Here is a 21,008-nt window from a genome sequence, read left to right as displayed (position 1 = left end):
TTTTCCTAAAAATTAGACTCTCTCTTCTCTCTCTCTCTCTCACCTTTATGCTGAGATCATTGTATAGATTCTTATGATGATGACTTAAACAACTTAAGTGGTGCTAGAGGAATTTTTAATTTCAAAAATAACAAAATATTTTATTTAATGTAAAGGGAAAATGTTAGGTGAAATCAGAGGTTGAAAATTTCTGAGGTAACTCAATATAGCTAACTCTAAGATAAAATGAGCGCATGCACAGACATAAGGTTTTATGTTTCAGACTAATGAGAGTTTCTTAAGCTCTTCACAGTTACTTAAATCTTTATGTTGAGAGGCTTTTGTTCCAGTGTTGTCCTAAACCCTCTAGTACACTTTGATTATTCTCTTACTCTTTTTGATTTCCCGAAGGCTGATACCCTCTTTCCAGTACCCAATCCCCTTCTCTTGAAACACCAGTACTCATATTTAGTTTTTAACTGACCCTTAAGGTCTCCAAAAGCAATTTTTAACCACACCAGACCAGGGATCTCTTCACTCTTCAGAGCTAATTCCCTTTTTGACTGGGTAGGGAAATTTCCGCTATCTCTGGCCCAAATGGGAGTCTGCACCTACATCCCAAACTTGCTTGCCAACTTTCCTCCAATTCTCCTGTCTGTGTTAAACTGCTCTCTCTCAAGGCTAAATCTCAAAACTCCCAGTACTTGACTCCTTTCAGCTAGAGCTGAAATCGGATTCCCTACTCCCCAGCATCCAGTTCAGAGGTCTTTCTCTGCTTCAGCTCATGCTACCCAATCAGGTTCTTTGGAGTAGCCTGTCACTCAAGGCTCTCTATTTCTGTGAAGTATTAACCCTTCACAGTCCTTCAGCTGTTTGTGCAGCACTTCTAAACTTTTAAAAAGTGCAGCCCATCACACGTTTGCCCTGTGTATCAGCACAATCCTAGCCAAACAGGCATTTTCAATATGGGTTTCAATTAGTTAATAGCTGGAGATATACCCCTAGAATAGAGGGAAATGATGCTTTAAGAAAAAAATTGATCATACGGTTCTGTCAGATGTAAGTAGTATAACTGTGTTCAATGGTAATTATTTCCTGATAAATGATCATAAAATCATATCCCTACAGTGCAATGTCATGAGTGTTTATTCTAAAGAAAATCCCACTGTATTCGATTGGCTTACTCCCAAGAAAGCGTGCATAGGAGCACAACCTTACAATGCAATCCATACTTTGGAGAAAGCCCTATTGAATACAAATTGGCTTCATGCTGAGTAGGCATGCATAATATTTTGCTGCATCGGGTTTCAAAAGCCCCATGTGGGGATAAGACACAGGCTACAACAGCAAGGAACTGCTATAAGTGGGGTGTGGGGGCCTATCATTGACTTTTGCCCAGAAAGGGGCCCAGAATAGCTAAGACTGCCGCTGACTAGAAGGTCATCTAAATGCTTAATTCCTTAATAATGCATTGTATGTATGTTGCTATAATGTGTTGCTAGATGTGTAATCACATCTAGTCTAATGCTGGGCTCTCCTGCCTCAGTTATAAACTTAAGTTACCGTAAATGGTCTCCTTGCAAAAATATGATTTATGGGGGAATTAGCTAGCAAGGAAGATGGCTATATGAGAGGCGGTAACTGGAATCTATCACCTTTGTATACGAGGTCCCTTCCTACAATAGAACAAGTGAGTCTGGTGCTTAATATAAAACAAATAACTTTTATTGAACACAAGAACTTCATGCACATACACACCAATTACTGGGGAAAATAATTACACACAGAGAGAGTTCTAGGGAATGTAGCCAGAAATTGGGGATAGTGAGAGGGAGTAAATATATCTACCTATCCTGGAGAAGGGGGTCCAGTCTGCGGTGAGGAGAGAGAGAGAGAGAGAGAGAGGCTTCAAATGTCCAGTATCCTTGGCAAGGCAAGAGGCTTAGAGCAGACCTCAAGGGAACAGCGCTTGTGTATCCGGAAATGTGTTCAAAGGAATAGAGGCTTAGGGTAGAGACCCTAAGGGAGCAGCATCCTGGAAGCTAGCATGATTTGAATGAGCCCAGAACTCTACCTGTATAGGAAAAATGTGCCCTAAGGTGGAAGAGAGTCCTCCTAGCAGTTAGGACAAAGACTCCAATGGTCAGTTCCTGGGTTAGACAAAAGGCTTGAGTACTTTGACTGATAGCTGCCAGGGTGTGTGAATGCAGATGCAAAACTAGTTCTATCACTGCACAAAAAGGACATTTTCCTGATGAAGTCCACTGGAGCTAGGTTAAGTACTTTTAGGGAGGGAACACATTGTGCCAGGAACGACTGTCTATACTTATGAATGTCATTTGATTAGCTCCTCAATCATGGACAGGAGATTTCATCACGAAAGGAGGGAAAGGAATGTGCTAAGTGGGGATGATTCTGTGAGGCCTTTATTGCAGCGGACCCTCCCGGGGCTGGGATGGCAGTAAATCCAATCATTCCTTAATCACCCTGCATTCCTGAGTGACATTCCATGCATGCCATGTTCTCCCAGGTAGGATTTAGCAACTGCTGGAGGTCCTCTGGTGGCCAAACAGCAGCCATTTTAACTCCAGAGGACTGTACACTGTTAATATCACAAGCAGCCATATGAAAACTGCTGTAAAAATGGTGGAGGCCGGGCTAACAGCTTACACTTGTGCTTGTGGAGTCTGGGTTGTGCAAGGATGATCTACATCAACTTGGCATAATAAATTGTTGCATTCAGGGCTTTTTTTCCTGGGGAAACAGGTGGTGGAACTCAGGGTAGCGGTTACCAGCACCTGCAACAACTCCCCACAGGAAGTGGCTACCCTGCCACTATGCACATGCAAAGTGCGTGAGCACTCCCGGGACCACACAATGATATTATTTCTGGGAAGTGACATCATCACGCAGGGCTCCACGGCAAGGGGCTCTATGAATTTCAAACCCACGTGCTTCAGCTGCATGGCAGGGACTTTCCCGCTAGACAGCTGAGGCAAGCCAGTGTGGTTTAAATGCCCCTTTCCATGCTGCTGCACAGCAGCATAGAAAGGAGCATTTAAACCCCAGTTTCATCTACTTGGCGAGGACTTCCCCACCAGGCAGCCCAAGCAAGCCGGTGTGGTTTAAATGCCCCTTTCTGTGCTGCTGCGCAGTGGCATGGAAAGGGGCATTTAAACCCCAGTTTCAGCCTAAGCAACCTTTCTGTGCCACTGTGCACTGGCACAGAAAGGGGCATTTAAACCCTGTCTCCAATTGCTTGGGGACTTCACCATCAGGCAGCCCAAGCAAGCTGGTGGCTTTTAAATGCCCCTTTCTGTGCCACTGTGCAGCGGCATGGAAAGGGGGCATTTAAACCCTGGCTTCAGCTGCTTGGCAGGGACTTCCCTGCGAGGCAGCCCAAGCAAGCCAGTGGGGTTTAAGCGTACCTTCCATGCTGCTTTGAAGTGGTATAGAAAGGGGCATTTAAAGCCTGGCTTTTTTCCACTTCAGGTTTCCAAAGAATGTGATCATTTTGGAGAGATGCCAGAATGCCCTTCCACAGCATTCCAGCTGGAAAAAATCCCTGGTTGTATTGATAGATGTCATGTGGTTTTTAAGCACGTGGAATAGCTTTACACCTTAGATGAAAGAAGTTTCTACATGGGCTCTGCTACTTTGCCACTGGGCTCTGCTGTAGGTTCTTTTAGCCTTCACCTTGACTACACAGACTCTTCTCCTTGACCCAACTGAACTTACTTTTTTTCTGTCCAGAGCAACACCTCACAGCTCTGTTTTAACCATTCTAGACTGTGCTCCTAGAATCCTATCCAGGAGCAAGAATTTCTGGAATTGACAGCCATAGTAGGATACATTTATATAGAAAAGAAAGATGTTTCATATGCAGAGAACAGAATGTGGAAGACCTTCATATCTCCCCTTAGCAGTAGGTATACTACTGCTTTTCCATGCTGATTCTACTGTAGCTCGATATTCATGGTGTTAACTGGCCTTCTATGGCCAAGTTAAGCCCTGCCTGCAAGAAAGGACCTTTTACTAGTTTGGTCTGGGAAGGTACCTCCAAGGAGAAAGAAAGAAACCAAACAGCCAGTTTATAAGGTTATAACATTTATTCAGATCAAGACTCTTTAAAAATCATAATACAGAGGTCTAAGAAATCAGATTGTAATGTGGGGGGGAAATGTGAATTACATAGAGTAGAAACCTGGGACTCAGTTCATTTCTATTAATAAAAGGCCAGTAGAAGCAAATGTAGCAGTACTTAAAATATATATTGTCGTAGCATAGCATAGCAGCAGTACATGTAGCAATATTGTCATAGCATAGCAGGGTATCTCACCAATCTGAGATATCTGTACTGAAAGACAGAGAGTTTCATCTTTTCCTTCTGGACAGTGTACCTGCAAAATGGAGGTGAAGTGGAGAGGAAAATAGTTTCCTTCATTCCCTACCTCCATCATGTTTCTCATCTTTTATACTCTTTTGGGCACATCTGCCCACCTCTCTCAATCAATCTGATCTCCTGGATTCGATCTCATCTTTGGTAGGGAAAGTCCCATACTTTGCAAAAATCTGCAAAATAACTGGGTCACTTTAACCTATTTCAGAATTTGCTGTTAGTGCTGAAATTATGACAATTCATCTCAGACTTATCAATATAAACTCTCTGGGTTGATTTGACCTGTTCCTCAAATCAACTGTGTTCCATTGCAATATTCATTGCACCATCTGTCCCTACTTTAGAAATGACTGTGTAAATACCCCATCATGACTCCATTTACTTATATAACTACTATCTTGGTAGCTTATAGATAAGTATGAATATACCTCTATATGGATATATGATTACTGTAAGATTCTGTATATATGTGTATATGTATATATATATATATAAGTATATATATATGTATATGTATATGAATGGTAACACTTAGAACTTGTATTAACTGCATAACTAACTGATTCCCTTAACTCTAAATGAAGTTGAGCAACCTGCAAAAAGAACAAGGATCTCTCTATTATGGGTTTGGACTAAAGAACTTTGCTTTGTTTTAAAGAAAGGACCTCAAACTTTTTCTATTCGAAAGAGATATTCTCTATAAGTTTGGGGCTTTCCTAACAATAATAAATGACCTTTTAACTATTCCACTTCTTTTCTGTGTGTGTGTGTGTGTGAGCAAACAAACTGGGGGTTTCCAGTGGAATAGATTGTATTGTGTATGCAACTTTAATAAGTGTGAATCTTAACAAATGCAGAGAGGGAAAAGCAAACTGCTAAAATTGTCCTCATCTTCTTCTCAATCTAATCACTTCAGCCATTATTTGGGGTCTCTCATTAAAGTAAAAGTCTGTTTTTCAAGAATCATTAACTCTACTTGGAGGTTTTAAGTGATCAAAGTTCTTCCAGGCCACCCGCCAAAGCAAATTCAAGCCACTCCACATTTCAACTGTGACTATTGTTCTCTACCAGGTTACAGCAACTTTTCTGGCTGAGTCTTCTGTCAATAACATTTGTCAACTGTTTGCACAGCTTGTTTGCAGAGTGAAAGTTGTTCTTTGTGCAATGTTTGGCACACCAAAAATCAGCTCCATAATACAGCATATTGAAGATATATCAAAATCTATAGGATTTGATCATTAGGCTTCGTTCATAGGTCTAACAAAGGTAAACAAAGATCCTACCTGTGATTCACCTACAGGCATTCTTCTCAGCACTTTGCTTTGAGAGGACTAGTCTGCTGGATGCTTTGCAGGTAGATGCAAATGAGAAAGGGGCCTTGATCAAATCTCCTAGTTCTTTTCATGATCTTCAGCAAGAAATTGATGCAGCCTCAAATATGTACAGTAGTAATTTATACACTTCAAAAATGTTGTTCTTGTCATGCCAAGTATACATACTGGAGGCTAAATTCAGACTTCTTACGAAGTGACCTCTAATTCCTGTTTTGTTCCTTTAAAGCCATTTATATTGCTGTGGGATATCATCCAGGACCTCATTTCATGTTTTGTTTCTCCCATCCAAGCTGGAGCTACTGCCATAGAACCATAAAAGGCCACCTGTCCTTCTAGAACAATTACTGATGGAGTCAGTGTTATTGAACATTACATGTCATGGCTGTAAATTCCCTACTTGACTGTTATACTTCTAATATCTTTGGACAGCTCTATGCCAGACCTTAACTGACAAGTATTTCTGGCTTAAAAACCTTAACAATGTGGCAGGGCTTTGAAACTAGCTAAGTTATAGTCTAAACCAACCAGATACCAAGTCAAAAGAAAAAATCTACTCTTGTATTCCTTCTTGTACAGTTTCTGAGGTCACAACAGCTTTATTGTGTGGGGATCTACATGATTTTTGTGTCTGCAACAGATTGCAATAGATTACTGGTTGTTTTTAGTTGTCAGAACCAAGATTATAACCACGGATGTGGAAATGACTGTTCCCTGCCTAAATACTAGGAAATTGCACTTCATAAATTTCCCTGTATTTTGCTCAAATGTCAAAAGATCAAACAACAATGGAATGAGCTACAAAGAAAGTTAAGATAATGCCTCAGTTTCTTTAGTTTTGTCACAGGTGATCAAGGAAATTGCAACGATAGATGTCACCCTAGCCTTAGCCCATTGCAGGAGTTTGAAGTTTTTTGGTTTTCTATTCCCACAATAGTAGGTTAGGGAACACTGTAAGATAAATGCTAAGACAAAGGAGCACAACTAGGTGCTCTCCATAGTCATGGCATCAGTAGTGCACAGCAGTGCCTTTGCACTACCATGTTTACAGCATACATGACCTATCATGGCTGGTCCTACCTGCCTTATCATGCAACTTTTTTTTTGCTGTTGCTGCTAGGAACAGGATTATCCCTAGCTAGCAGGCAGATCTGGCAGAGATTAATCAATTTTCCAAATTAAACTGGAAGCCAAGGTGTGTCTGTTATTCTGTTATATCTATCTATGTGGTTCTTTTCCATACCCCGGATTCAAATCTCACCATGAATATCAAATCTATCCCTCATTTGGCATGGACAATGGCAGTTTTCTAAATAACTACATCTCCATATAACTACATGTCCTTTCATGTGCTGCAGAAAGCTTTTCGGCACACCTGTACCTATGATACTTTCCACTCTTACCATTAAAAGGCCCTCAGTTATGACTTTTTTCTGTTTAACTCAGTCTGCTGTCTACTTTGTACCTCTATTATGAATGTTCTCTAGCACTTAAAGAGTACTTCAAGGTCATGCCAAGAACCAGCATCAGAGTTGCCAGCTGGAGGGGTGGGAGTGGGGAAATGGGATGCAGGGAAAGCTATGTCAGCTATACTAAAACCTGGAAGTTATGTAGAGTAGCTATAGGAAACTCCAGGACCTCTCTTACAATTTGAAGAGCTACCCTACATCACTTCCAGGTAGCTCTAGGAATGACATCGCTATGGCTGTTGTCAGTGTCTTTTAGAAAATACTTCCACCAGGAGGCATCAAGGCTACAGCTGCAATGTCAGAGTATTAGATTAAGATCTGGGAGATTTGAGTTCAAATCTCTGTCTCTCAGTATAACCAGCTTCTCGAAGTTGAAGTGAAGATAAAATGGGGAACAGTGGGAAAAATGTCCAAGATAGATTGTGCCTCATGGTATGGCCTTCCATTGCTCCTTGGTCCTTTCAATTCCCATGTATAAAATATCTGACACATCAAGTTTTCCTGAAGCAAATGGGTTGCCCTCGGGAAGTATGAAAGTAGAAAAGTGTGGAGGCTGCTATAGGCTCTCTCATCTTTCAAAATCTCATCTCCTCTTGTATTTTTTAAAGTGCAATTGTGGCTAGTGATTGGGCCTACTTTTTACTTTCTTCTTAATATATACTGTTATTTCTCTTTATGGAGGTAAGTGAAGCACATCTAGAAAAGGTGAATCAGTTGAAGAAAGAAATAATGAAAACCTCATATTTTCAGGTGGGAAAGAAAATAGCAGGCTCCTTGCAGAGATGGTAAACTCAGTGTCAGCATATGAAATGTGCACTTTTAAAAAATATAATACAGTGATCAGAAGTGCAATTTTGGCATGTAAATCGTTTACTCATTAATATTGAAGAATAAAGTTCTGAATAATCAGTGGTCAGTATGAAATGCAGGAACCAAAAGTAGTTTAATAAAGATTCTAAAAAGATGCTGATAAACCCTTTACACTGAAAAAATGAAATTCAGAACATTTATTCCCATCCCAGCAGTATTACAAAGTAAATCAACAAAATTAGAAAGACTTGAAATGGCCTAAAAATAATGGGAATGTCTTTTTTTGCTTGATAATTTCTCATTAACCTTTGAAAATTACATGACACAATTACATCATGTGATGGACTCATTAACAAGAATAGGTTCCACAAGATGATTGCCTTCAAGCCAACTGTTGGCAAGAAAAAAAGAACAGTGTGAATCGGTCTTAGCTCTAAATGTGTCACTGAATAGGTGGTGTATGTAGCAATTCTGTGAAAATAAAAGGGTTTATCTGCATGTTTAAGGCAGTTTGTTTGTTCAGCCTTTCTGTGTGTGGCAGCTAGCAGAGAACTATAGGCCTGCTGTGTTGTATTTCTTCATTCTTGTTATGTATATTATTTGACCTCTAAATAAAGCTCACCTATGACCTCATGATATTCTTTGTTCCTGTACATATGTGGGAATATTTAGGGCTTCTATGGAAAACCCTTTCCAATTATGATAGCCTCATCCAACAACTGTTAGACAAGAATTGTTGGGAAAGGGAAATTCTTTCTTAAAGTATCGCAGTTCTTTGAATACAAAGGCAAGCAGTGCAGTCATAGTAACAAGAGATCGGCACGAACAGAAAAAAACCCAAACATGATGTTCATTGTTCGTTGCCATCCACGAACAGGGACTCACAAACAACCATGAACATGGCCCTGTTCATGAACATGTTTGTGGTTGGCTGTTCATGGAGGCCAGCAAGCTCTCCTACAGATCCCTACTGCACCACTCCCAGAAATGTGACCTGAGCAGGCAGTAGGAAAGGTACCAGTAATAAATAATAGCTTTGCCCAGAGCCTGGCAGCAGTCTTGGAACTTGAAGGGGTAGATCCCTATCCCACCACACACAAAGAAAATTCAAGCTCCAATGAACTCTATCAAAATGCCAACAGCAGCTTTCTCTCCCTCTCCAAAGCCAGAGCTGGGAGCCCCCCTCCTCACTGGTCTTTGTTCTCTTGTAACAAATTTAGAGCTCCACACTTGAAAGGAAGACCTACCTATCAAACTAAATTGGTCTTAGATTGGGGTTTCCAGGGCAACAGCAGGAGTTCCGACAATCCCTGCCTAAGTTACCAAGGGAATTGACTGCAGGTGCCAGACTGTCTGGCTTGATGAACAGCAACGAACAGTAACAAATGAGGCTTGCAATGACCACCTATTCATTTAGAATGGGGCCTCACGAATAGCTTGTTCACAAACAGCAGATTGGCTGTTTGTGGCTTTTTTTTGTTAGTATTGCTGTTCGTGCCCATCTCTAATGGTAACTAACTACTCTAAGACTTTCACTGAAGTGCGCAGTAATGCTCATCCTCTGTTGATGACAAGACTGGGCTAGGTGTAATAATGTTCTTGCTCTTTGATATAACTCCTAAGTGCTTTTATACTAACTGGATTATCTTCTTTTTTTCAGATATCAGAAATATTAGTCCAGAAACTGAACCAAAACTCCATTCAGTTTGATTTAAAACCTGGGGTTAGAATCCTTGTCCATGCTGCCCATTTAACAGCAGGTTGGTATTATTTAACATCACTCTTCCTTGACAGTGCTCCAGTGACAGCAGTGTAGAAACTTTCTGGTTTTTATATTTGGAATTTTATAATTTGGTTTTTTTAATAATTGAAGAGCCATTGTAGTATAGAGTTTAAAATCTAGGAAATCTGAGTTCATATCTCAACACTGCCCTAGACTATACTCTTTGACCCTGAGCTAGGCTGCTTGGTTAATCTGTCCATTTATCTTTCAGTCTTGTCTAGTGCATTCTTATTTTGTTCTTCATCCAAGGAGCTCAGAGTAGACTTTATGGTTCCATCTACTAGATCAATGGATAGATAGAGTTGTTTGTGCTTTTACTGAGATATAACAAATCAGGTCAAGGTACTAATCAGTGTTGGGAGGGAAGGCAGCATAGTATAGCTCGATCTTGTCAGATCTCAGAAGCTAAGCAGGGTCAATACTTGGATTGTCTACCACCAAGGATGACTGCAGAGGAAGGCACTGGCAAACCATCCCTGCATCTCACTTCCCTTGAAACCCCCTTGCTGAGGTCACCATAAGTCAGTTGAAGATGAGATTCCTCATTTGGCCCCCTATGTGACATATCAACATACATCATGTTTTTAATGTGAGGACTAACATAACTTATATTTTTATTTCTAATTAAATGTATTACTTAAAAAACACTTTCAAACATCATCAAGCACATAATACACATAACTACATCAATTACAAAAAAGAAAAATAACAGGAAACAAATATAATTCTTACTGCCTTACACCTTTTGTAGCATTACTGGGTTTTTTTTCCCCAGTGAGTCTTGTCTTTTCATGACATGCCCAAAGTACAATAGCATCAGTTTTATCATTTTAGTTTCTTGGGAAAATTCAGGCTTGATTTGATCTAGAACCCACTTATTTGTTTGTTTGGCTATCTATGATATCCATAAAACTCTCCTCCAGACCACATTTCAAATTAATCAGTTTCCTTTCTGTCACCTTTCTTCGTTGTCCAGTAACAGGGAATACCACAGTATGAATCACCTTGATCTTGGCTCCCAGTGACACATCTTTATCTTTAAGAATCTTTTCTAGTTCCTTCGTGGCTGCCCTTTCAAGTTTCAGTCTTCTTCTAATTTCTTGGTTGCTGTCTCCCATTTGCTTGCTTGATTGAGCCAAGGAATAGAAAATCTTTAATAATTTCAATTTCTTCATTATCAGCCTTAAAATGATGCAATTGTTACTTTTATCTTCTTGATGTTCATCTTGGTTTGTCCTTTACCCTTCATCAGTAGTCATTTCAGGTCTTCAATACTTTCTTCCACTAATGTGGTATCATCTGCATATCTCTAATTGTTAATGTTCCTACCACCGATTTTTACTTCACTTTCATCTAAATCCAATCCAGCTTTCCTTATGATATTTTCTGCATATAGGTTGAACAGAGATAAAGTAATCCTTGTTTGACACCTTTGCCATATTATGCCCTTAGTTTAATGCAGCCCATCAGTATCCAGCTTCCCAGATCTGATCTGAGATTTTCTAATTTGAACCAGCATAACCTAAACCAGCATAAAACCAATTATTTAACCAGTATATGAATACTGAATTGCACACCCCTAACTATAATGCAATAGGGCTACATTGTTTGGTTTCAAGCTGGCTCGGAAATGAGCTGTGAAAAAAAGGATTATTGCACTACAGTGCTCTAGTTGGAATATACTACAGCATTTGAGATCCTGACTAGAATATCAGTGTTTGGTAGGTGAGTAATCGTGCTTTCACAATCATACAAGAATTATATTTTAAATGTAAAATGTATGTAATTTGACTCTGAAAGGTCATCTAATTTAGATTTTAGTAAGATGATTCAGTATGGACTCTTCACTTCTGATGTTCAAATTCACTTTTGATGATCAGTCTTTGAATGGTAATAGTACAGGTTTTCTGTTCATGATGCAAATTATGCCAGTGAAATTTGAGCCCTGCTGCAAAAATCAATGACATTTTGATATTCCTCACAATTTGGAATATTTTAAATGTAAAGAAAAAAATCTGTGATTGTGAATTCATGCAAGTTTCATTTCACCCTTAATAACTGGCAGCACTCAGTTTTTCCATTTCCATTCCTTGCAGCTAATTAATAAAATATGTCATCACAGGCTGAGTACAAGTCAGATGAGCCTCTGACTTGATAAGCTGCTGCAAATGTGATGCCAGTTTTCTCAAGATACCATTTAAAATCCATCAACACAAACACATTCGTATCATTATGACAATGGGAGAAGACTGATGTTTCAGATAATTGCATAAAGCATGCAAGATGTATTTTAAATGGAATCTGCTAACTCCATGATCTTAAATGCTTTCTGGAAAAATCTTGCCACCATTTATATGTCTGAAAGTCCCATGGATCTCATGGGATATATGCTTAAGTCCCTGAAAGATGGGCTGGTATGAAAGTAGAGAGTTAGTTGGGCCAATGGTCTGACTGGTATAAGGTGTCTTTATTTATTTGTTTTTATTAAAGCATTTTTATCACACCTTTCTCTATGTGTTTCAAGGTGGCTTACAATAATGGTTAAAAACATTTCCAAACTAAAACCAAGACAACATAACAACCCCAACTCTCCTCACCCCTGCCACTTTAAAAATGCCTGTCATTCACACACCCTCAAAAGTCCTCAGAAACAAGCAAGCCTTTTACCACCTTTTGAATATCTCCAAGGAGGGGGCTCCCCTCACCTCTTCAGGGAGCCCATTCCACAAAGCAGGGGCCATGATGGAAAATGCCTGAGATCTGGTTGAGGCTATACAGGCCACCCTAACTGGTGGGTTAGTTAACAAATGACTGCCTGGTGACTTTTTGATGCTTAGGTACATATGGAAGGAGACAGTCCTTCAAAAAGTTACGTTTATGACAAGAAGAAATGATATGCAGATACCTATGAAGTGCCTGTCTTTAACCATTTTGTTAGCAAGCATGCACTCAGATTAATCGTCTTTTTGAGAGAGGGGAATTTATTGAAATGATATCTACTCTCAGGGGTCATTTCATAGAAAAAGAGCTGGAGGAACTCATTAGCATAACTCATTAGCATAACTCATTAGCATATGCCATGCCTCTTGCCATCACCGGAAGTGTGTCATTAGTATAACTGATTTGCATATGCCACACCCCCTGACATCACCTATTCTGCCTGTTTTGGACCCAATCCTGGCCATTCAGGGCTGAAATTGGGCCCAAAATGGCAAAAAGAGGATGAAAATGGCTGGAAAGGGGGTCAAATTGGTCAGGATTGGGCCACTGATGAGTGGGAGAGTGATCCACCACCCATCAGAGGCCCAATCCAGGCCGTTTTGGCCCCAACCCAGGCCAAATCAGGTCCAAAATGGCCGAGAGTCAGGTGGGTGGGGCCACCTGACATGTGACCTATTTGGGGAACTGCCGGAACTGTGTTCTTGTGCGTTCCCCCTTGAAATGAGCCCTGTCTACTCTACATTCCCACCAGCTGGTTTTTAGGGTGGCTTATGCAGTAAATTAATAGCACTAACAAAAATAAAATATAAGAAAAGATTCAAAAGAGAAGGTTTGCAGGGAGAAAAAAAAAAGATAGTTTTTTAAAAATCATTTCCGTATTTCATCTCCATTAAAAACTTGGCAAAAGATAAGAGATTAAACCTGGACAAACGAGCCTGGGGAGAATATTCTATCAATCCAGGTATATCACCATTTTAAAAAAAACCCTCTAGGAACTACCCTCTAAGACTACCCAAAAACCCCTCTAGGATGTTCTACAAGTAGGGCATCATGGAGAAGGACCTCAGCAGATGATCTCAACCAATGAGTGAGTACCTACAGGAGAAAGCAGCCAGCTGTGTTTACTCAGGAATATGCCTCTTTGAATTGAGTCAGGATTTTAGGGTTGCCAGGTCCCCCTATCCCTCGAGTGGGAGGTGGGATTCCTGGCACTTACCTTCAATAACTGGTTGCATGAGGCACATGCACATGCTCCCAGCCTGCACAATGACGCTAGTGATGAAAAGTGACATCATCATGTGGGACGTGGGCCACCCTGCTCTGCAGCAGCTCAAATTGGGCCAATTTGCACCCAATCTCAGTTGAATTGGGCCAGAATTGGGCTAATTCAGCCTGCATAGGGCTGCTGCAAAGCATGGGAGTGCTGCTGTGCTCGGGCCAATTTGGGCCTGATCCAAACTGATTTGAGTTGATTTGGCCCAGATTGGACCCTATTCAGGCTTATTTGGCCCAGATTGGGCCGCTGCAGAGCACGGGAGCACTGCTGCACTCCACAGCATCCCAATTCAGGCAGATTTGGGCATGGGAGTGCACCCTGAGAGGCATGTCAACCCCCCGCCAGCCAGGTAAGCAGGGGCAGGGGGTGGAGGGTGGGAGTGGTGATCCCCCATCCCCAGCAGGGGACTGGAAACTCTATCAGGATTACTCCTATTTAATTGTGCTTGGAAACACAGCCTAAGTCCTTTGCTGCTGCCTTAAACTCTTGTCTGGAGGGAAGAGGCAAGCAAGAGAGGACTGTCATCCCACCACACCCACCTTCAATCACATTTGTTGTGCCCTCAGTGGCTGTAATCATCTTCAGAAAGGAACAGCTTGCAATTATGTGTTTAATGCTGTAAACATCATACTCTTGAACAGAACATGTATGTCTCCTGATATATATATGAACATAACTTTCTACTAAAATTTTAATTGCCTCATATTAAAAAAATGTCTCTGTACAGTTGCTAAGGAACCTATAAAGAGTAAGGACATGAAGCTCTAGAAAGAACCTTTGCAGTGAACAATATTCTTTTAAACAGCACAAGGGAAGAGTTTGTGTTTGAGGCATTTTTTAAGCCAGGTTTACTAATAGTTTCTCTTGGGATCATGACTCTGTGTTCCCATAGCCAATTAGCAAATATCTGCATGCCCTCTTCATAAAATTGCAAAAAACTACAGGAGGTAAAGCAAAATGTTGCCTTAATTTTTTCCCCACTGAACTAAAATTGTCCTCCTAATAAGTAGCTGTCACTTTTTAAATGGACTAATTTCGTTAAAAAATAAAAGGCTCCCAAAGCCAAATGTTAGATATACAAACAAAATCTAGGGTTTTGATTGTTTCAATTGCCTACATTTTCTAAAGTGGCTAAAGATTTAGGGTGTTTATAACATGCCCCATTATCTACCTTATGCACCTGCCCAACAAATCCAAGCAAGATTCAAAGCCCATATTTTCAAGGTTACACTACAAAAAAAGTAGTTTTAACAGCATTTATTGTCATTACATTTTTATACCTCATAACAATATCAGTATCAATAGTATAATCAAATATTTTATTAAAACAATTTAATCAACTGCTACGGTCTATAAAGTAGGTTACATAAAGAATATGGCTTTGATTGGAGTGGGATGTATTTGTCTGGAAAGAAGTTCCAGATTTTTTGCACCACCACACAAAAAATCTTCTCCCCAATGGCTGCTTACTAAAATTCCAGTGGTGGGGGCATATGGAGAAAGATCTCTGAGGAAGACCTTAAAGTGTGGACAGATTCATTTAAAAGTATGTAAAGCATCTTGGAGCTAGACTGTTCAGGGTTTTTAAACCCGTTCTAGTAATTGGGGCATATTTGAAAGTCCTGGAAGTCATGGGAAAAAATTGGTTTTCCCATTTAAAACTTTCTACAAACACTAAACTCCAGTTATGCTTTCTCCCCAATGAACTGCAGTGCCCTGAAGTCCTCTTCCCTTCCCACTGTCTTTCTTTTTTTAAGTTTGAAGTTCATCAAAAGGGTAAGGGGGGTAATTTTGCCCCCCAGCACTTGGCTTGAAAATGTAACTGCTATGCATAGTCATATTTGGGGTTTTTCATGACCCCAAGAAATACTGAAAAATGATTTTAGTACTGTTTCCATGTATGAATAGATGGATCAATACCTATTTCTCCATTTTATAGGAAGGTGGAGCAAATAGTGAAAACTAAAATTTCTCTCCATAATTGATATCTATTGATACTAGATAGATACTAGTTATGCAAAAATATCACACTTTCAGATGTGGGGTTTTACACCACTTTTAGAATTGAAGGTTGAAATTACCAGTGTTTACAAACTAAATTGTATATATAATAGGATCAAGTAAAAGCCCTGCATTTGTTCTCTATCAAAGCTTCCCTTATGTCCCATAGACACGTGGAAACACTCAAATTGAACTGTATTACAATGTTGGAAAATGGGGTCATTCTATCCCCCTGAAAAATAAGCCTGGTGTTGCAAACCCTTTGCTTTCCCTAGCTGGTACTATTCTTCCTGTACTCGGAGGTAAAAAGATTCCTCCCAAAGCATATGAAGCTGTTTACTGGGATGAGAAGCCTTCAGTAGCATGGGTCTGTAGGTAAAGCTTTAACTTTCTTTATTGTCCCGCCCTTAAGGAACATTTATGTTGTGATGTTACCTAGCCAAGTTTAAGTAGAGAGAACAGGGGCTTACATTTCCCTCAGAAAGGAAACTGGCACACAAAGCTTATTGAATTTTATAAGTTAACAGAAGTTTTATTTACAGGTAGGATGGATAGGTAGAAGTGTAGGAAGATACTTAAAAGCTGAAGTAAGTAGGAGGGATTTTTAACAGATTACTTCACTGGCATGAGAAAAAAACACTTAGTATGGTTTAATTTCTTAGATTGCTGACTTAGATGAGAGAGGCTGGTGTTATCAGATTTGAACTATTTAAACTAAAATTCTTTCTTGGTTTAACACCCCTTCACAGGTTAGGTGCTCCAATTTATGCACACACACAGCACTTCTTCCCTTTCACTGCAGGCTTTACTGGGCAGGAGTTATATCAAAGTTATAACCCTGTTCCTCTGGCCAAAGGGGAGACATTTTTCTATCCACTTCCTTTGCCCACTACAAGGTCCCAGATATTTTGTCTCAGTAAAATTTAGTACAAGAACTAAAAGTGCTTCAGAAACTTGATGTTTTTACTGTAAGGGTACACTTTCCCCTTTCTCATACAGAGGACTTTCTAGTTGACCATCTCTGGTCAGATCCCAGACTCCAACAACCTTAACTCTTCAGTTAACTCCAACTATCAACTGCTCTTTCTATTAGCACCAACTCTCAGCTCATCATTCTCTTTCAGGCTAGTCACAGAAGATGGAAGGGATCTGTCAATCATCCTCCCTTCCTGCTGCTGTTTTAAGCCTTTACCTGCCTCTTGCTGGATACAACATTTGGCAATCCTGTCATTTTTATATTGATTCCATCATACCTGGGCATGTTTGCAGGGATCCTCTGAACCTCTTTACATTTTCCAGACTTGAAGGAGCCATTCAGCCCGGAACTATAGATACCGCCCCCCATCTGTCCATTGAACTGATTGTTTCCTTTTGTTGTTCAGGAAGAACTCTTAATTGTACAGATCCAAAAGGTGCAGACTGAAGGCAGGTTATAAGACTAGCAGAAAAAAATGTAGATATTTTCTCTTATTTTTGTTAATCCTTTAACTGGCAGGAATGGAATTTTCCTTTCCATTGCAAAGGTCTGTTATATGCTTACTCCCCCCCCCTGTCTGTGTCATAGGCTTTAAAAATGATGGGATCAAATTGAACCAAATTACAATTCTGTGGGATTATTACATTTTAATCTCGGGATAGATGGGCTGGGAATGTACTGATGTACTAGGTTGCAGTTCATCTATGAAAACCAAGTTTAGCCTCCTCATTTTGGAAGTGTATACAGCCATGTCAAAGCATTAAATTCCCACAGCCTGCTATTTCAGATAGCCTTTTCCTGTAGTTCTCAGAAAGAATAGAACTAATTATCCCACAGTACTTATTCCAGGATGTGACACAGGCACAACAATATCACTTCAGGACATTGACTACAGGCAGCAGGCACCCTTCACCTGGCAACAGGCAGTGGACACCCTTCACCTAGTGGCTGGTGGCAGGCACCCCTCACTCAGCAGCGGGCAGCAGTCACCCAGCAGTTGGGCACCCATCATCTGCTGGCAGCAGCAGTTGTCAGGCTCCAGCAATTGGCAGGCAATAGGTCAAACTACTGGGAATTTGCCAACTACTGGTGGGCAACTAGTATCCTTCATCTTATGCTTTAAAAATGGTGGGGTGAATTTGGCCCTATTTACCTTTCTGTGGGGTTTTGATATTTTTAATGAGAAGTAATTCTGACTTTGTTTCCGAATTTTACTCTTCTTTGTCCTGCATTGCTGAAGAAAGTTTTTCTTTAGGCCGGATTTTTTTTCTTACTAGCTAATGTCATGATTGAATGAGCTATCAGGTTTCCATTATTTTCCATTATTTTTATTGTAATATGGGGTAGTGTGGTCTCCCCCCACCCCTTGGGAAGGCTTTAGATGCTAAGCCAGTATTTCAAATTGTGTCTAAAACAGACAGGGAAGTTTGCTGGCATCATGTGATCCATGATCTTGGATTCAGTTTCCATTTGTCTACTTTATTTTGAATTCATTGTAGTTTGTTGGCTTGTTTGGGCCATGTATTAGCTGTTTCTCAATATATTATGTTCAAAGCAGCTTATAGAAAAAATGGCACAATCAGTAAAAACAATATAATTAATTAAAAATTTTAAGTCATACTGTACAAAAGAAGATAGAAAAACAATACATATATTTGCCCAAAAAGTATAAAAAACAGTGGTATAAACAGCTTCTGCCAAAAAAGAATTCCAGAGAATTCTAGGAAATATTTGGGCAAATAAAAATATTTTTTACTTGGAGATCCTCTGTGGGGGATAATATTCAATAACTGAGGTACCACCACAAAAAAAGATCTGTTTTTAGTATCCACCCACCTCACTTCAGAAGGCAACAACACAGATAACAAGGCTCAAGGTTCTGATCTTAACAGGCAGGTAATTTTGTATGGGAGTAGGTAGTCTTCCTCTGGACAGTTTTCAAAGATAGCTCTACATACAACACAGTTCAGCACTATCATCTTTCATTTCATTTCAGGCAAGGGAATTTTATCTTTGGCATACATATCAATTTAATGTGTCATTTTATTGTTTACCAGCCCACTGTTTAGCCCATAGTAGACATTAGGGATGTGCGATTCAGGTTTTGGATTTGGGTAAAGTACCTGAATTGGACCCGATTCACAATGATTTGGTATTTCCAAATCAGGCCCAACATGCTGAGCCTGATTCGGAAACCCTGAATCAAAGCTTCCCGAAGCGATTTGTGTCACTTCGGGAAGCTTTGGGTCAAGAGGTTTAAATGCCCCTTTCCTTGCCGCTTTGCAGCAGCATGGAAAGAGGCATATAAACCCCAGGATCAGCTGTTTGGCAGGGAGATCCCTGCCAAGCAGCTGATCCAGCTGGTGGGAGTTTAAATGCTCCCTTTCCATGCTGCTGTGAAGCAGCATGGAAAGGAGCATTTAAACCCACAGATCAGCTGTTTGGAGGGGAGGTTCCCGCAAAGCAACTGATCCAGCCAGCGGGGGATTAAATGTCCCTTTTCCATGCCACTGTGAAGCAGCACAGAAAGGGGCATTTAAATCCATGGATCAGATGTTTGGCAGAGAGATTCCCACCAAGCACTGATCCAGGCCTTCCTCACCACCCTGCTGGCTGCTGCAGCCATGGAGGAGATGGCACGGAGCCTGCTCCGGCCTTCCTGCCACCCAGCTGGCCACTGCAGTGGTGGTAGAGTCAGCACAAGCCCTGCAGGAGCTGGCAGTGTGCTTCCCTGCTGTCCAGCTGGCCACTGCGGCGGAGGAGGAGGCAGCGTGGGCCCCGCAGGAGCTGGCTCCAGCCTTCTTCACCACCCAGCTGGCTGCTACGGTGGCAGAGGAGCTGGCTCCAGGATTCCCTGCAGCCCTTCTGGCCACTAAGGCAGTGGAGGAGGGGGTGTGGCCCTGCAGGACCTGGCTCCGGGCTTCCCCACCACCCAGCTGGCCACTGCAGTGGTGGAGAAGGCAGAGGAGGCCCTTCCTGCCCCTCAAATGGCCACCGCGGTGGCCATTTGAGGGACAGGAAGGGCTGGAGGAGGCAGCTCTGGCCTTCCCCACTGTCCAACTGGCCACTGTGGCAGTGGAGAAGGCAGCACGGGCCTGAGAGGAGCTGGCTCTGGGCTGCCGCGCTGCCCAGCTTGCCGCTGTAATATTTTTCTTGGCTCCACAGCCAGGTAAGTGGGGTGGGATGGGAGTGCAGAGGAGGGGGGAGTAATTGGGGGTGGGCGGGCTGGGAGGCAGGCAGCTCCCCCCCCTTGATATTCTCCAAATCTTTACAGAGCATACCGAAGCAATTTAAATAGCCAAAGCTGAAGTGGCTTGCCACTTCAGCTTTTGGTGTATTACAGATCATTTTCCTGCTTCAGACAAACCCGAAGCAGGAAAACCAATTTTTTTTCTGGTGCACACCCCTAGTGGAGAGTGCCCATCCACTGACTTTTTAAGCCTTCTGTTCTTGCTGCTTTTTTGAGTCCACAAAAATTGTGTATGTATGCAGGGAGAATTGAAGCATCTGATAATATATGGCTAGTGGTCTGTCCTTACTTGTTGAGCATGAATTGTACAGACATGATTTACAATAATAGTCACTCCATATGTTGCAGAAGTGAATTGGCCAGAGATGTAGGTGTTTCCTCCTACCACAGATTCTACAAGGTTTGATCAGCCCCATAAGCTTACTGCTATGAAATATGATACTTACACTCTGTCATTTCACATTTCTCCTGAAGGAAGCATAGTCATTGGAGTGACAGACTGGGAAATATCAAAGATGGATGCTCAGAATGAGACATTCATTCTGTAAATTCTGTGTATGACTATGTGATTGTGTTTACCTGTAATGCATAAATTTACTAATCTGAGTTTTTCAAATATTGAGCCAAGAAGAAGTGTATGTTTATTGGTGAATGGGCTGCCAGATTCTCAAGAACAATGTGGCACAAACTGTCAAGTAGGACACACCCAAATAAAGAGAGGGGGGGGGGAAATGTAAGCAACAACTGCAAAGAGAAAAGTTACAGTGTTATTAGTTTACCTTATAAGAGCATTTTGAACTATCTGCTCTAAATTTCTCTTTAACACTTTGCAGCCCCTCTCATAGATGTCACACCTAGCCACAGTGGTTCAGCCATGTTGATGCTGCTCTCCGTTGTGTTTGTGGGCTTGGCAGTATTTGTAATCTACAAATTCAAAAGGTATGAATGCTTCCTTCTTACCCTTCATCTGTTAGATGTGAAAACATAATGCTGAGAGCTCCATAGCGTACCCA

General features: G+C 41.0%; 1 protein-coding gene across 1 annotated transcript in view; it reads left to right on the top strand.

The window, feature by feature from the left end:
- The window catches only part of SORCS1 (sortilin related VPS10 domain containing receptor 1), a 699,625-nt gene that overhangs the window by 668,193 nt on the left and 10,424 nt on the right, over positions 1 to 21,008 (top strand). Inside the window, exons 24-25 of the mRNA XM_054983089.1 lie at positions 9,649 to 9,748; positions 20,829 to 20,934. Coding sequence (XP_054839064.1) covers positions 9,649 to 9,748; positions 20,829 to 20,934 — 206 coding nt within the window. The remainder of the gene's footprint in view (positions 1 to 9,648; positions 9,749 to 20,828; positions 20,935 to 21,008) is intronic.

The sequence above is a fragment of the Eublepharis macularius genome, chromosome 6 (genome assembly GCF_028583425.1).
Source record: "Eublepharis macularius isolate TG4126 chromosome 6, MPM_Emac_v1.0, whole genome shotgun sequence".
NCBI classification, from domain to species: Eukaryota; Metazoa; Chordata; class Lepidosauria; order Squamata; family Eublepharidae; genus Eublepharis; species Eublepharis macularius.
This window is presented reverse-complemented; position numbering and strand designations above follow the sequence as displayed.